The 17,090-nt window shown below is 39.3% G+C and overlaps 1 protein-coding gene across 1 annotated transcript; it reads right to left on the bottom strand.

Moving 5' to 3' along the window:
• Positions 1 to 4,747: 4,747 nt before the first annotated feature.
• On the bottom strand, positions 4,748 to 14,576 carry LOC130409034 (hormonally up-regulated neu tumor-associated kinase homolog A). The gene is made up of 10 exons (XM_056732626.1): positions 14,111 to 14,576; positions 11,697 to 11,989; positions 10,217 to 10,272; positions 9,980 to 10,118; positions 9,739 to 9,866; positions 7,481 to 7,616; positions 6,738 to 6,915; positions 6,486 to 6,569; positions 6,140 to 6,365; positions 4,748 to 5,964 (listed from the first exon to the last, which is right to left on the bottom strand). Exons 1-10 carry the CDS (start codon positions 14,324 to 14,326, stop codon positions 5,201 to 5,203), a joined length of 2,220 nt encoding a protein of 739 aa, XP_056588604.1. The 5' UTR covers positions 14,327 to 14,576; the 3' UTR covers positions 4,748 to 5,200.
• Positions 14,577 to 17,090: the final 2,514 nt, after the last annotated feature.

The raw sequence follows: 17,090 nt of genomic DNA, 5'->3' as shown, positions 1-17,090 counted from the left end.
TATTGTTTGTAATGAAAACCATAAAAGAACAGTTTTTGTCATCAGGCAAGTTAGCATTAAAGACAGACCAATGAGCCCAGAGGTGGAGATGATGTATCGTTATAATAGTTAACAACTGATGGTTGTTTATTTGCAATGAGACCAATAGAATTTCAATAGTTTAGTCATAAAGCATTTTTTTAAATTATAGTAGCTACATTTACCATGGTCTTACCACAGATTAACCATGATACTTGTTGTTGCACAAATGCTAATCAATTCACAAAAAAAAACAGTTACTATAACTTTATTAACTGAAAGCTTTTGTCACTGAATTTGACCACTGTGAAACTGTCATGTGGCCCTGCAACACAAAGGTTTAGTGGTAGCATTTAAGACAGACCAGTGAGCCCAGAACTGGAGCTACACCACGTGGCCTTCTGTGCATAGTGGTGGAGCTGCGCCACAAAACTTGCTGTGCCCAGAGGAGGAGCTGCGCCACGAGGCCTGCTGTGCCCAGAGGTGGAGCTCCACCACGAGGCTTGCTGTGCCACAAGGCCTGATGTGCCCAGAGGAGGAGCTGCGCCACAAGGCCCAGTGTTTTAAAGAGCAGTGGGATAATATCACGGAAACTCAAGATACATCAAGATACATTTCTATACATCAAGATGTAGAGAAATCAGTGTTTTTAAGTTTTCGCTCATTACCTACTTATCCAGCAGATGCCGTTTTCCATTCGTCCAAAACTACATTAAAACCACAATCCTTGCTCCGTTTGAGGGTCAAATTAAGAGTTATTGTACCGGCTGGTGTTTTATGTTATTTTCTACAATCCATGTCTGATTCTGAGCATTAAATCTGATCGTAGTTATCACATGCATTCATTATCAGAGGAGGCTATGGTCAATGTGCCTGCTGGACCCAGGCAAACTAAGGCAAAGCAAGTTTATATATATAGCACATTTCAAACACAAGGGTAATTCAAAGTGCGTTAGATAAAAATAATCACAACAATTAGGAAGTTTGGGTGAGTTCTGGGTCTGGATTTAAATGTAGCTCATGTATTAGCACATCTGATCTCTTCTGGAAGCTGATCCAGCTACGGGCGGCACAAAAGCTGATTCCCCTTGTTTAGACTGAACCGGTGGTATATCTAACTGACTTGATCTTAGTGGTCTGTTAGGTTTACAGTCAGTGTGTATTTCGGTCCTTGGCAATTTAGTGATTTTTAAACGAGTACTATTACTTTAAAAGTAACTTGAAGCCAGTGTAAGGACCTGAGGACTGGTGTCATATGCTCAGATTTTCTGGTTCTAATCAGAATCCTGGCAGCAGCGTTCTGTATGAGCTGCAGCTGTCTAATGGTCTTCTTGGGAAGGCCGGTGAGAAGACCATTGCAATAATTCCCCCTGCTGGTAATAAAGTCATGAACAAGTTTCTCCAAGTCTTGACTGGAAACAATATTCATTTAAATGCAGTATTCACATATTCTGTTTGTATTATTATCACATTTTTTAACTTCAGCCATCCCTCTAAATGTAGTTTCCAAGCCACACTGGAACCAAGAATACACCTATCAACTGTATGTGATGCTTTGAAGATCCGTCAATTGTATGCTGTTCTTTTTCCTCCAAACTACTAGTGGCTTAAAACCACTTGATATATTGTAAAACCAAATCCAGCCGTGTTGTAACTGTATCTCGCTGTGCTGCCCCATTAAATGTAAGTGTATCCACGGTATCATTTTTTCCTTTTGCAGATTTTGACACGTCATTGTGAGAAGAGGCAGGATTTCACTCGAGATACTGTGTGTTTTAAATATGATTCATGGCCTACATGAACAGAAAGTAATTTGTATTAGATTATACAAATCAAATCTGATTACTAAAACAGATTTATGATGGTTGTAATGTGATAAGTGTTGGTTTTAATGAAGAGAATATGATCTTTCTGCATCTTTACTGGTTTCTATTGGTTAGATGTTATCTGGCAGATATGAACCAACACAACACCAATAAATCACTGTAATGAGGCAATAAGGAAATTATGTATTGATTAAATAGTAATTTCAGTAGTTTTTTTCCACCAGGCATAGTCTACCCCGGTCTATGCAGTTTAACTATGGTAGTCTACTTGTAGTTGAACGAATGGTAACCAATCTGCCCAAAATAATATTTATAGACTTTGAAGATATTAATCGAAAACTTCAACGCATGAATTTAACTGCAAAACCTGGTGTGACCCTACAACACAACAGTGGTAGTGAGTCTGAACGGTGTCTGTGTTCCCGGAGGTCGTTTAATGCCCGTGTTTATGACTGACAGTCGGCTACTTCAACTGGGAGCGCGCCGTGCAACCCGGGAGAGCGCGCTCAATAATGCATGCACGTCATTAGAAATCCGAGAGGATCTGTGTATAGTCGTTATTTCCCGCGGTGTCAGGGCGAGGTGCTGACAGTCCTGCGTCGACCGCACCTCAAGTTACACCCTCAAAAAGCTGTGAAGGACGAGCAAGTAAAGGTCAATAAAATAAGACGTGTTTTTATTACAGCGGTTTATAAGTTGTTTCCGTTATTCGCCCTGACTAAGATCTACAACGGTGTCACTTCTGCTTGACCCAGAAGTCCCGGTGTTCATCTTTTATTCAAACCGGGATTAACAGCGCGTGCATTTTGGCGGGCTTTCAAAGTCTGATCGCGCGCGTGTCCGGTACTTTGTAAACAAGGAATCGGGGATTAGTTGGGATATTTGGGAATGAGTTTGACCGCAAACAGGAGATAAGAAATCGATCAAAGGAATTTAAGTCAAATAAAAAAGGGAAATTAGGCGTAGGCCTAAAATATAGGCTAATTTTAAATTTGTAAACATTCGGGATGCGCGCGCTTCTTGGTTGCAGAAAAGCCCGGGAGAGACGACTTGATAATTACACGGATGCGGTGTAAAAAATAGTTAGACTTAGAAAGATTACAGAAAACCTTACCTGAAAAGAAATAAATTAAACACATATTCGGATCAGTCCAGCCTGTTCGTTTAATGACTTAAATTGTATATTCATCAACGGTAGGCTATTCCATAGGAATTAATACACGAATTTTGACATTCCTATTTTGACATTCAACAACACAAAACCAAGTTTTTGAAGGAATTGTCGTCTCCGTTTCACTCATTGCTGTGTTGTTTCCACTGTTTTTCTGCAACAAGTTTGCGCGCGGAGATGGCAGTGACGTAACTGTGACGTCGACTCCAAATTGTTCTATGGTAGGCCTTATACACATGCCAATCAATCTGCGATAAACATAGTTACTAAAAAACTATCGAAATATTTAAGCGGTGTGCGTTACTACATTGACTGCACGTAGGCCTACTGTTTTGTAGCATACATCATTTTCTATTTGCTCAATCATTAATGCATTATGTTTGGTATGAGGTCACTTTTGGCAAGTTTCAACTTGTCTAATACTAGACAGGGCTTGAAAGAAACTGGTGACCCCGACACAGGCCAGTAGATAAATTGTTATTAGCTAATGTTGTACTGAGAGTAGGCCTATCTGTAGTTCAGGTTAAGCTGTAGGCTGTGCAAGAATGAAATTGTTAAACAGTAACCACAGGATGAATCCATTTTACTGGTTCTTAAAGGGATAGGTCACCCAAAAATAAATTACCCTCTTGTCATTACGAACTGTATGACTTCCTTCCTACTGCAGAACACATGAGACGATATTTTGAAGAATTTATGTCGACCCCGTTGACTTCTATTGTTTGGACAAAAAAACAATGCAAGTGAACGGCTGCCGTCGCTGTTCGGTCAACAACATTTTTCAGAATATGTGTTCTGCGTAAGAAAGAAAGTCATACAGGTTTGAAGAGGATGAGTAAATGACGACAGAATCTTCATTTTTGGGTGAACTATCCCAGGTCATAATACATAAAAAATGATTTTTTAAAGGATGTAATTAAATGACATTTTGGACAAAAGCTGACGTGATTGTTGCTATGGAACTGTGAGAAGTGCCACTTCATTACTGGGTTGACAGTTAAATACCACTGTGCTTTTTTCGGTCACTGTAGGTACATATTTGTCATTTTCTTCTCTTGTGTGTTTAATTAAATCAGAGAATGATGGGATTGCCATGGCGGTAATGTTAGCACCTTGGTAATGTCCAGACATTACACACGCACAGGTCAACATATGTTAAAGATAATGACTTTCTCAACATGCTGTGGTTAATTGTAGATATTAACTTTCACACAACCATAACTCCAACAACTACATTTACATCTATTGAAAGAATGATGACTGGTTTATATAATTGCAAAACGTTGGCCTATTTTTGTCTGTAAAATAGCTCTGTGTTTCTGTAGTTACAAGCATGAGGTGTAGACATGCCACAGGTTCAATCTTTCTCCATCAGTATGCATAGCCAGACACACACACCAAGCCCAGGCTCCCTCATCATCATATCATGTACCAAAACAAAGCCTTCAAAATTTATGAGCTCCTCTCTAGTAAGGAGGGAAAGATTCCTTTACATTATTCAAAACCCTTAAGGCCATTGGGAAACAGCCACAACACATATGCTCATTTAAAAAACATGTTACAAAACACACACACCTCAAACGCACAAACATTAGCCTAATTACCTGAGCATATTTATAAAAGCTATCCGTGATCAAGTAAACCACTTACATTTGTAAGTATATTCAAAGTCATTTTAATAGGTTGTTAAAAATACAAAATACTTCATATTACTGATTAACCGTTTTTTTTAAATCGCAAGCATCCGTTGAATTACGTCATAAATATTCTTCGCCATATGCCATGGCTGGCTTATGGATGCTCATTCTTTGGCACCGACTGGCAGAGTTGAGTGATCTCATTGAGATGCATTCATTCATAAAGGTAGAAACATGATAGCGGCTTAAAACCTACAAAGGGCATCAGTCAAATCCCAATCAAACAATTGAGAAACCCAAGAGTAGTCAAATTGTCCTGGGACTGAGGGATAAGAGCAAGCCAAGGGGGCATGGAGAACAGGAGGCATAGTAATGAGATAATGGAGGGATCAATGTTGATTTGAAGATGACTATTCTCGGATCAGAGAGGGAGTAGATGAGGGAGACACACAATGATGGAAATGTGGTTCAGCCATTTAAGGAAAACATCAAATTGACTTTCCCTGCGTCTTACACTTTCCTTCTTCTACTTCCTCTCTAAACCTCTGTCACCCAAAGTCCATTCTAAGTATGTCAGTCTTTTTGTCCGATTTGTTCTGTAAAGCCGATGGGAGCATTGGTAGGTTGAGATCCGTGGTCCTGCGCTGTTGTATAGCCGTCCGTAACTGAACGGAGTTCCTTTTCGTGGCACTGGGAGCGACACTTATCCCTCCTCCCCCTCCTGCACTTCTCTTCTCCTTCCTGTGTCTCAGGTTTTTAATAACAAGAGCTTGTTGTCTCTGTGACGGGAACAATGGTGGTTTGGACCCATTCACTAAGAAAGGCGAGGAGCCTGTGCCAGCGGTGGCGTGGCGCGTGAGGCCAATCCAAGTCACTTTTCTAGCCGTGGCTACTTTAAGTGTTCCGGTATGGCGTAGTCGTGGTAACGGTGAGGTTTGCGCCGAGGGTTCAATGTGGCGAGCGTTATACGTTTTCTCCTCAATAGCCAGCAAGAGATCCTTAAAGCGCTGTCCTGCTCTGCTCTCCAGGTGCGTTCTTGGAGATGCACCTTTCTCGGAGTAGAATGTCTGCAGCTTCTCCAGTTTGTGATCGTCTTGTTGTTCAGATTCCAAGCCTTGATATTTGTCAGAGTAAGTTGTTCTCATATCCCGCTGCTTGTTTGATGTTCTCATTGTCTGGGAGTCTCTGGACGTGTCTGCGGCTACGATGGCATCACAAGGAGCAGAGTCACAAAGATGTGTGGCACTCCCCTCTCGGCACGAACACTGGGGTGGTGAGATATGAAGCACCTCCTTTTCACCAAAAGTTGAAACTGGAACATATATGAACAGATTTATGAACAAACGCAAATCCATGTGCGGCAGATTAAAAAAAACAATGCATTGTATAAATTTTTGTGGTTCTAAAATAACAATTTTACTTTAAATTTACAAGCCGGTTTAAGATGCGAAGAGCTTATAAGAGCAAAGAAATGAATTTGTGTTTACCTTTATGAATCAGTCTGTCATGTGTCTCCAGTATGGCAATATCATTAGTTGTATCCACAGGCAGTGATCTGGGGGAATCTGCTCTATTTATCGGGCTTGGCTGTCTGGGTCTGACTGTCACTGGCCTTTTCCTGCCACTCTGGGCGTCTCTGTCCTGGGACCGACTCCTCTCGGTCCTACTGGTGTGCTTTGAATTCCTCTCATTGGATGCATCACTTTGAGGAGACTAGAAGAGAAATACGCCTTTCAAGTTTTGTTCCCATGAGTGTGTCAGAGTTAAGAAGTCGCAAATGTCATTTTTGATCGTTTAATTCCCCGAAGACGTATGTAGAGCTGCACAAATCACCTGCTGCTGACTCTTTGGATCTGAATGGCTTTTCTCTCTTGAAAAGCCTTTATTTAAAAGACTCCATTCAATGTTTTCTTCTCTCTGATGCATTGCGATGCACGGGAAATGAGAGAAAACAGAAACAGTGAGAGGAATGTAAATGACTAGAAAATCTTTTTTGTGCTTATTACAGTATTGCAATGTTAGTTTAGCAACATGTTAACGCCACACGAAAAATTGGAGGTTTGTACAGTAGGTGTTTCATTTTACCTTTGTCGCCTTGACTACTTTCTGATACCTGGTGAGTTTCTTCAGCAGTAGATGGTAGGAGGCTAAGATGGCAGATGCCTTGTTGCTGATGACAGTATGGATGATGTCAGAAAGGCCGTAACCAAGAGATTCTGTCATGTAATTCATCAAGCCTGAATTCAGATCCTCAGGACGTAATCTAAAGAAAGAAATAGAACTTATAAAAACATGGTTAACATTTTATCAATACCCTGTTGAAAGATCATTTTGGAACAGCATAAATTTCCATAGAGCTCCAGACTGGTCTAGACTGGTTTGGTGATAGTTTAGCTAGTGGGCCAACATCTAAAAGAAAACACACTCTCTAAAAACAAGATAGCAGGTTGCCAGATTATCAAAAAGTACCAAGATGTTACTGGCATGTTTTTTGTGACCTTTAAGGTCTTTGCACATACAGTCCGAAATTTTTGTGTGCGTTTTAAGTATTTAGCTCTCGTTTGTACGGTGTCTCTGAATTGTTAAAAAAGGCCACTCAGAATGCTTGACGGATAAAACGCAGAAAATCGATCCCGGTCCGAATTTTTTATGACGGACGAAAATATTGGAGGCAGTGTAAATGTGATTGACACAACGTGAGGCCGTATTTATTGTTTAACGTGCGGATATTTCGGACTCAATGTGCTAAAGAATGGAAACCACATAACTATGACAACATTTTAAAAATAAAGACAAAGATTTCAGTATCACACATCTTTCGCAGATACCTGTTTCTATACGCGACAGTCTGGAGGAGTCTCTTGGAAAAACCTTCATTCAGCCATTTGTCCTGCATGGCTGCTTTGACCGTTGGTCTTTTTTCCGGTTCTGGCTCCAGCAGAGACAAGACAAACTGTACAGCCGCTGAAGTGGGAGTGAAAAACCTGTGACACTAAAACTTGACATGTTGACACTACTTAAGTACTCCTGAAACCCCGCTTTAACCTTATGCTGAAGATCTCTGTAGATTTGTCAGAAGAGTGTGTGAGTATTTGTCTGTCAGACCTAGACTGAACTTTTAAAGGTTTCTTTTACAAATACCCAGATCAGATTCAAGCACTTTGATCCCAAGTGCGTCTTCCTAATGCAGGGGGACTCCTCAGATCAGAGTTTCAGTTTGGCAGTGTGCTGGCCTGTGTGTGTGTGTGTGTATTAAGGTGGAGGTAGTGTTTGTGTCAGTAGACAGTGACGATCGCAATTACTCATTCACTTAGAGTGGGATTACAAACGTACAAATTACAAAAAGTCTTACGCAAGTCAGAGGTGATGAAAACACTTCTAATCGCTTACAAAATCACACATGATGTTATATAGAAGATCATCATGTTTTTTAATCCAACTTAAAAATCTTAAATCAAAATACTTGAGAAGCAAAACAAATATCTGACAGTGAGATATTATCTGTGAGAACAATTAAAGTCATAGTTCCGCAGAAAGGAAAATTTTGTCATCATTTACTCTTGTCATTTCAAACCTATTGGACGTTCTTTCTCTTTTGCAGAACACGAAAGAAGATATTTTAAAGAACGTCGGTAACCAAACAGCACCTGCACCCATTCACTGCTTTGTATGGACAAAAAACCAGTGCAAACTGGTTAGCAACATTTTAAAAAATATCTTCTTTTGTGTTTTGTGGACCAACGAAAGTTATACATGTTCAATAAGACAATAGGATAAGTAATTAATGACAGAATTTTCAGTTTTGGGTGAACTATCCCTCACGATTCGTTTAGACTGTCGCTGTGTGTTGCCAATCTCGCTACAAGGTTGTCAGATGGCGCTGGCTGCTAGCTTAGGCCGTGTTCAGACTTGACTTCTTTTTCGAAGCTGCTAGCGTCTGTTTACATTATAATCCAATGGAGTAAACCGTGTTTTCAAAAAACGTCCTGAGCACTTTTTTAAACGTCAGCGCGGCATCTTTTTCTTCAGCTCAGAGCGTCTTTTTAAGTTGAAAAAAGGTAAACTTTCCTGAAAAAATGCCCTACGTCAACCACCTGATCACTGTTGACCACTGACAAGCGAGTAGTGTGTCGTTTCCATAACAACATACGAGATTGGAGGTGATTGGTCGAGCAGGATCAAGCTCGAAGAAATAAAACGCCGGTTGGAGCATAGTTTTGTATAAATGAAATTAAATGTAATGTAATTTAACTTCTAATTGCATTTCTATCAAGAAATTAGTACTATAGTTTTTAAATATGTGAATAGTTATTGCAAATACGCTCTCTGTTTATAATACAAAATAGACTTCTGTTACACTGCCTTTCTGTTTCTCTGGGGTGCCTTTTTGCACAGACGCAGCCTCTGACGTCATGGCGTTCGGCTGCTATTTGTAACCAAACGTAGCCTGCGTTTTTCTTCTTCTAAAAAAGCGCTTCTGTCATCTTTTTCTTGTCAAAAAAGACGTGAAGTGTGTTCATGGCCATAGGTTGTCTTCAGGTTGACATTTATAAACAAACCCTGCAGTAACAGACGAAAAGGGTTGACGTCAGCTCCACTGCTGCACTCCTATTGGTAGCTCCTGAAAGTCGCACATCATTTAAATAAAGTTGATCAAATCTCAACTTTGACGCGTCAGTAGACACACCCACTTCTTGTCGCCAACAGTCACGGTCGCCGGAAGTCGCTGGCAATCCATTAATACTAATGACATTATGACACTGGGTGTCCCTGGCAGTTTGAACGGGACATTAAAGTACTCAATTCAAGTTTATTTTTTACTCCATTGGCAGATTGTTTTTAGTTTTTTAAGCAAATATATTTCCAGAACATAAGATATTAAATATAGGTTATTTTGCTTTTCAAGTAAATGTATCTTTTTTTAAGAATTTTAGCGTGGTGGGTGTAGCTCTCTTTGTGATATATATACTCGAACCTTAAAACATTTTTCTTTCCTCATTTCCTCTTTCCCTTTTTCGCTGTACTAATCTTCTTCTGCAGAGGAACCCCTGTGATGTTTCTGTGTGTATATAGGTGTACATTTTACCTTTGCTGATGTCTGATGGTATAGCGCTGATTTCTCCATTCACCATCTTTTGATGGAGTTGCTTGATGTTGAAGGGCTCCACAGTAAATGGCAATGTCCCTGTCAACATCGCAAACATACTCACACCCCTAAACATATATAGAAAAAGAAACACAAACAATGTCAATAACCTTCTCTTAAATACATATTATATGTACAAAATTACAAATGGTTGACTTCAGCATGCATTGTGTATACTCACACGGACCACATGTCCACTTTAGGGCCGTATTTTCTGTGGGCCAACAGTTCAGGTGCCGCGTAAGCTGGACTTCCACATTGAGTATTTAACAGATCGAGAGAGAGGGAATCTGACTTCAGGGTGTTACTTAAACCAAAGTCTACACATAAACACAGAGACAAGTTAGTGCACTTCTCAGCTTGACAAATGTACATTTACACACAATGTTCTAAAAGGGACGCATGGCAAGACACTCACCAACAATCTTAATGTTGTTGTGCTCATCCAGTAGAAAGTTCTCGATCTTCAGATCCCTAATAAACCAGATCCAAATATGAAGGATGTTAAAAGAGTTTGGAAATATTTGACCAGCCAGAAACCCCAAACGTAATGAAAGATTGTGAATAAAAAAGGGATTTGTGTTAAAGAACAGACGCAGAACTCTTATGGCTGGTGCTAGGTGGTCCCGAAGGTTCCAGTTATACTAAAAGTTTTACTTTTACTCTCATTCTTTTTTCTTTTCTCTTGCAGCCCCTTTATTTCTTCTTTGTAATAAACACACTCACTTTGACGGCCGCACGCTCATCACATTTAATATGAAACTGTACGAGAAGCCTATAAAAAAAAAAGAATCACAGTCCTGAACGCAATTTTCATTCTCTCCATTTTTACAGACATGGCTGACATCTTAAAGCTCGATGGGCGGCCTTGTGTGCTTCGGCACACACAGATTGTCCTGAAACTTACCTTTATGAATTTGGCATATGATTTGATTCTAATCGACATGCATTTTAGCTACTTATTTGCAGTACAGTTCCTGGGAATCAAATCTAATAGATGCGCTAAAATGCAAAGGGGGGAACTACTTCAAACTATACCCTAAATCTGCCATTTTTTAAGTTTGTGTACCGAGTTTTAGGTTTAGTTATTTATTTGTGTATGTGTGTCGTATGAAAAGCTTCAAGCCTAATGGATGAAGGTTGAGTTGGAGGAGCCAACTTTTCATTTGATTTGATTGATTCATCATGAATGAACTGTTGAACAGAGATGTCCGTGAGCCGTACATACCAACACCCTCCCTTCATTACCATGGGGACTGTACACATGTTGACTATCCCTGCAGGGTACAGATGGGACCTTTGCTCTCTTGTGATGAATCTGTAGCCAAGAGTGTGTATATGTGAGTGTGTAAGTTAAAGTGGATTCTTTGATCTGTGTCCCCCACAATAATAAAGGCTCTGTTCAGACGGGAGTGTGCGTGAAGGAGATTTCTGCATTATGAGGCTTTATCCTGGGACTCCATTAGGAAGGAAGTCAGTGAATGATGTGTTAACCATAGTGGTTCTGGGTGATGATGTCATGAGAAACTGATGACATTCCCACTCCTGCTCTAAAGTAGATCTACACTCACAAACACAAACGTACTGCTCTTTTTGTTTTTAAAATGATTTCATCTGGTCTTATCATTGTTGTGTATAAATCTGAGTTCTTTGAGCCGACAAAGAGCCAAGTTTGCGGTTTAAGTGGGTACTTTTTATAAGAAACTTTGTAATGCATAACATAAAATAAAATATTTTTTTTAGGTATAGGACTGCATATTTTTTATATTTAGGAACATTTTTAATTCCTCATTGGGCATAGAAGGCTTTTCTGCCAACCCTAATAAAGCAAAATAACAAAGCATGGATGACGTCACCAAAGCTTAGTTAACTTGGGTAACTGTGCGCATGTTCGGTACCTGTGAACTATGCCGTGTTTGTGCAGGTGATCCACTGCAGAAAGTATCTGGCGGGTGTATCTGCGCACCTCTCTCTCCTCCAGCCGCTTGCGTTCACAAATGCGGTCCATCAGATCTCCTCCACCGCACAGCTCCATGGCCATATAGTAGCAGTTCTCTGTCTCCAGCGTCTCCAACAGCAAGACAATGTTCGGGTGGCGGATCAGCTGGTGAATCCGTGGTTCGCGTTTCATGTTCTTCAAAACGTACGAATCCTGTCGAGCCTTCTTCTTATCTATCACCTTGATCGCCACCTGACAGACAGGGACCAAAACAGAGAGCAGTTGTGTTTCATTCAAGCATCAGATGTCTCATAGGTTTCTTCTAATGTTTTGAATGATTGACACAGAGTTTGTGGTATAGGTATAACATGTTTCTCAGGTGTTTCTTTTAAAAATACATTCTTTACAGAAGAAGTGCAGTGTAAATGCATATGGCTTTTATAAATTGTACGTGATTACATTTGTCAATTCTAGAATAAAGGTGGTGCCGATTGTCATAGCAACCTGTTCAAGTAAACAGAGCTGTCAGGAAAAACTCAGTGATCTGCATAAGAGCTGCTAAAATACACACACACAGGTCAGACTTACTGACCCGTGAAAGCTCTGGTCACCAAAGTGAGACGAGGACAGGTGGAACTAAAACGTCTCTCTCTCTCTCTCTGTTGTTTGTCTACGTGGCATGTTAAACCAAAAGATTATACAAAAGATGCAATTATATATTGCACAAGAATTGTGACTCAGTCTGTGGAAACCAGGGTAACGACTCAATGAGATAAGGAGCATCAAAGTTTGATTTTAACAATTAATTTAACTAGGATTTTGCCCTTCCTTGGCTAATAGTACATATAACGAGTTAATATTTTTACGGAATGTTCTAACATTGATGGTAAATACAATAAATCACAAAAAATACATCAGCTGGATTTTCACTGACTGGGTCGTTATTTAAAGTTCTGTATGATTGAGTCATATTCACCTACAATGTGCCTGGCAGTAAAATGAATTTGTTATATGTAATAATATATGGGTTAAACTGCACGTGTGCTCTATGTTGTGACACGTCAAAAACTTAGTAGAGAAATCTCTCTTATGCTATTTGTTTTCAAAATGTTCCCATGTCACATCATAGGACACATGATATGGTCCTAAGGTTAACTATATAATTGTAATATTTATAAAAATCAATTATGTAATGATTGAAATATTGTACATATGTGACCCTGGATGACAAAACCAGTCTTAAGTGTATATTTTCCGAAATTGGGATTTTTACATCACCTGAAAGCTGAATAACCAAGCTTTCTTTTAATGTATGGTTTGCTAGAATAGGACAATATCTGGCTGAGATACAGCCGTTTAAAACTCTGGAATCTGAGGGTGCAAAAAAAATCTAAATATAGAGAAAATTGCCAATGTGACAGGCCATCCACTCTTATATATTTAATATGGAAATTTACTAAATATCTTCATGGAACATGAACTTTACTATCATAATGATTTTTGGCATAAAAGAAAAATCGATCCTTTTGACCCAAACAATGTATTTTTGGCTTTTACTAAAAATGTTCCCGTGCTACTTAAGACTGGTTTTGTGATCCAGGCTCACATATATACATTATGTTTATAGCTAAATAATTCATAGATTCACACATACAGATACACAGAGGGACAGTGCATTTATGTATAACTTTATACAGTAAACCTCTAAAGATAAAAGCACATATTATCATAATGTGATTATATTTAAACAATACAAAATAACCAAAGAGCAGTGACTGAACTGTTGATTTTACACTCAAGTTACACTACTGCAGGCTGAAATAGATACTACCCAATCTCTATTTTTGCAGGCCCTGATCACAAATTTCCAAAACAATGATGTAATTATTACCAACAATTCTATCACTCGGAATGAAAACGTCAAATAATCAAACAAATCAATTTATTATGTATAATAAGTTCATATTATGAGTAGAATGAGTAGAGTAAGATCACCCTGCACACCCAACCAAATAAAAGTCTTCAGAAGGTAAATTAACCGATGCTGTTTATGCTATTAATGTGTGTATTTTAATAGCACACTTTACGACCAGTCAGGCACATAGTCAGTGATCATATGTTGATTATTTGATTAAAATGTGTCTAAATAGTCCATAGCATTGCAAGTATGTAAATTTGTGTGAGAGTATTATCACTGTGGTAAATGTCGGGGATTAGGTAGGAGCGAGTGTCTATGAAAGCTGAGAGACCGAGACAGCATGAAAAATAAATGACAACCCTTCAGCACACGATGACTGACACCCTCAGAGCTTGTGACGCGGATCCTTTGATTGACAAGTGTCTGTGCGTAAGAAACTTGCGCTTCTCTCTTACCTTCTCCCCCGTGGTGATGTGCATGCCCAGCATAACCTTGGCGAAGGAGCCCTTGTTGATCATTTTACCCACCAGGTAGCTGCCCACGCGTTTAGTATGAGGAAAGTTTCGGAGCAGGTCACGGGGGACCTTTCCGAGGCAGGGAGGCGCTGCCTGCTCCAGCTCGCCCGAGTCAGTCATGCTCCCATCCAAAGATGACTTCAGCGCAGCAGGCATGACGCCCGTAATGCACGCTTTCTATCAGGTCCTGTAGATCCCAACAAGCGTACGAGGTTCGCGTGTGATGAAGTCAGGTCTCATTGGTTCCTCTCCGTCTTGCTCCTCATGTGTTTCTCCAGGATACAGATGCTGGTCCACAATCTCTTAGGTAGGACCGGTGTCTAGCCTCACATCCACCTCTTTTTATCTCTCTTTTTCATCTAGACTGACTCTTCTCTGGCAAACGGAAGGTTCTTCTGTCAGTCTAGTTAGTTCATGCACTCTTGTGTGTGTGTGTGTGGTTGGTAGATAATTAACTGTATCTGGTCTCAGGTTGATGCAGTGAGCTTAGTGTAGTGAGAGGACACACTACACCGTAATGACCCCCCACCTACACATGCGCACACACATGCATAAGAACAGACTCTGATGAACATGCCTCCCAAAAAATGATGTCACGGACAGGTTTAGTTCTGTCAACGGTCCACAGACCTCATAAGAAATGTATTTATTTACTTTTCCAGCGTTGTGCACTTTTCCTGTCAGTTGAGCCCTAAAAGGTATAGCACATATTTTTGGGAAATGTGCTTTTTTACTTTTTGTAAACTACATCCAGAAACAATAAGTAATTGTCTATAACAGAAAAAAGTTAAATAACTGATAGGTATCACGTCAGGCCCGCATGGAGTCTATATGCAGATTTCCACAGAATTGTAATGACTGTCCATTAGTTCGCTAGTTTTCATAATTTATTCAATTCATTTATTATTATTATTATTATATTTTTATTTTTTATATTTATATTATTATTATTATTTAAAAAGCGCTTTTCACAATGTGCATTGTTCAAAAGAAGCTTTACAGGAGCAAATAAGAAAATCACAGAAAGGTAAAACACAGCCCAGTGTATGGTGTTTATAGAACAAGCAAGATCATTCTAATAAATAATATCCAACAAATAAATAAATAATTAAATAAATGCAGTCTACCGGTGAGCATGCCAACACTGCCCTGCCTAAAATTATTATATAATTTATATATAATAGTTCACAAAAGAATGAAAATTATGTCATCATTTACTCACCCTCTTGTCATTTCAAACCTGTATGACTTAATTTCTTCTGCAGATCACCAAAAAATACATTTTATTTATATAGAAGTGAATCGGTACCAGCGGATACCAGCATTCTTCCAAATATCATCTTTATGCAGAAGTCATTCAGGTTTACAATGACACAAGGTTGAGTAAACGATGAGAGAATTTTCCTTTTCGGTTGAACTATCCCTTTAAAGTCACAATGAAACCAAAACAGACTATTATAATTTCTAAACGGAGTATTGCATTATTATAATTGATTTATCTGTGAACGTCATTATATTCTTTAAATGTCTGGCCCTCATAATTTTAGACTCAGACAAACCACAGTCTTTCTTTTTGTGACATGTCTCTGCACAGAAGTGGGACTATATTGACAGTTAAACGTCCAGCTTTCCAACTTCCTTCCAAGCAATTTCCGCATTACTAAATCATGTCTTGCTATTAAAAATCCTAATTTCTGAAGTATGTAGAAATGCAGAAAAAAAACCATCAATACAACTTAAGTTTCATGCTGACCTCAAACGCATTTCGCTGTTTGTCAAATGTGAAAAAAATGCATATTCCCCGTGGGCTTCCTTGTCAACATTACACATGTAAAGACACATGCATGCAGTGTGGGTCTACACAAGCGGAGTATCTTATTTGGGGTCTGTGTGGATGAATAAAAGGCTATTGTCAGATACGTGTGGTGGTATCAGGTTCCTTACATCTTCTTTATTTGTTCACTCCATACAGAGAGAGAGAAAGATGAACTGAACAGCTGGAATCTGAGCCCCTTATACTATTCAAACACACACGCATTAACTTATGCAGATATCTGCAGCAATGCATATGTGCAGTACAATAAATATCTGTTTCTCCACGATGCTCCATCCACTTTAAGAGAAGAAACGAGAGGCCCGCCTTTCACGGAAGAGCTTTGTTTTGTGTGTCTGCATGTGTGTGTCTGTGTGTTAGAGCTATGTGCCTCAACACTTTTATATCTACGGTTCAAAGCAGGCCACGACAAAGAGAGCCAGAATGAGCAAACAGACACAGAAAGCTTTGCGTTCACCCCCCAAAAATGTGTTCCAGCCTCGAGGCTTTGGCAAAACACACTGCGGTCGAATTAATAGCGATGAAAACCTTCGTCCATTTCCTGCTCTGTAAGAAACCAATCCCCAGCAATCCATTAAAACATATCTTAACACTAAATAACTGTTTAAGACCCGGCTGGAGCATCTCTGTGCCCACGCGTTAGCATGCTAAGCTTTACGAGGAAGTCTCAGAGCGGATATTAGCAGAGGAAACATCCCTCCTCAAAACCTGAACAATAAAACAACACTTACAAAATAAAAAAGGCTCTTGTTAACTGTATTTAAAAAGTAGACCAACTGAAGGAAAAATATAATGCTGTTAAATAATAGCATGTTCTTACATTTACCTGAATGAAAAAAACGATCAATATGTTTAATTGAAATTTTACACTTTTTATTTTTATAACACAGAGTATGTGGAACAAACAACAGCATCTTGACTGAAGCACCAACTAATAATCAACAAAAATTAAGTTTTGTGAATGTCGCCCTCTTGTGGCCAAAGAAAGCATTGACAAAACGATCCACCGCTTCCTTCAATTCTTTAAATGTGACCCTGGATCAAAAATTATCTCTTTTTCTTTTATGCCAAAAAACATTAGGATAT

Source organism: Triplophysa dalaica, chromosome 20 (genome assembly GCF_015846415.1).
Source record: "Triplophysa dalaica isolate WHDGS20190420 chromosome 20, ASM1584641v1, whole genome shotgun sequence".
Lineage (NCBI taxonomy): Eukaryota > Metazoa > Chordata > Actinopteri > Cypriniformes > Nemacheilidae > Triplophysa > Triplophysa dalaica.
The sequence above is the reverse complement of the archived record's forward strand: the minus strand, read 5'-3'. Positions and strand labels throughout refer to the sequence as shown.

Bases quoted from the DNA above. Each gene is read 5' to 3' on its own strand.
- LOC130409034 (XM_056732626.1), bottom strand. From the start codon at position 14,326: ATGCCTGCTGCGCTGAAGTCATCTTTGGATGGGAGCATGACTGACTCG. The intron at 9,867-9,979 runs GTGAGTATACAC...ATATATGTTTAG, and splicing joins AAAGTGGACATGTGGTCCGT to GGGTGTGAGTATGTTTGCGA. The intron at 5,965-6,139 runs GTAAACACAAAT...TATATGTTCCAG, and splicing joins TGACAGACTGATTCATAAAG to TTTCAACTTTTGGTGAAAAG.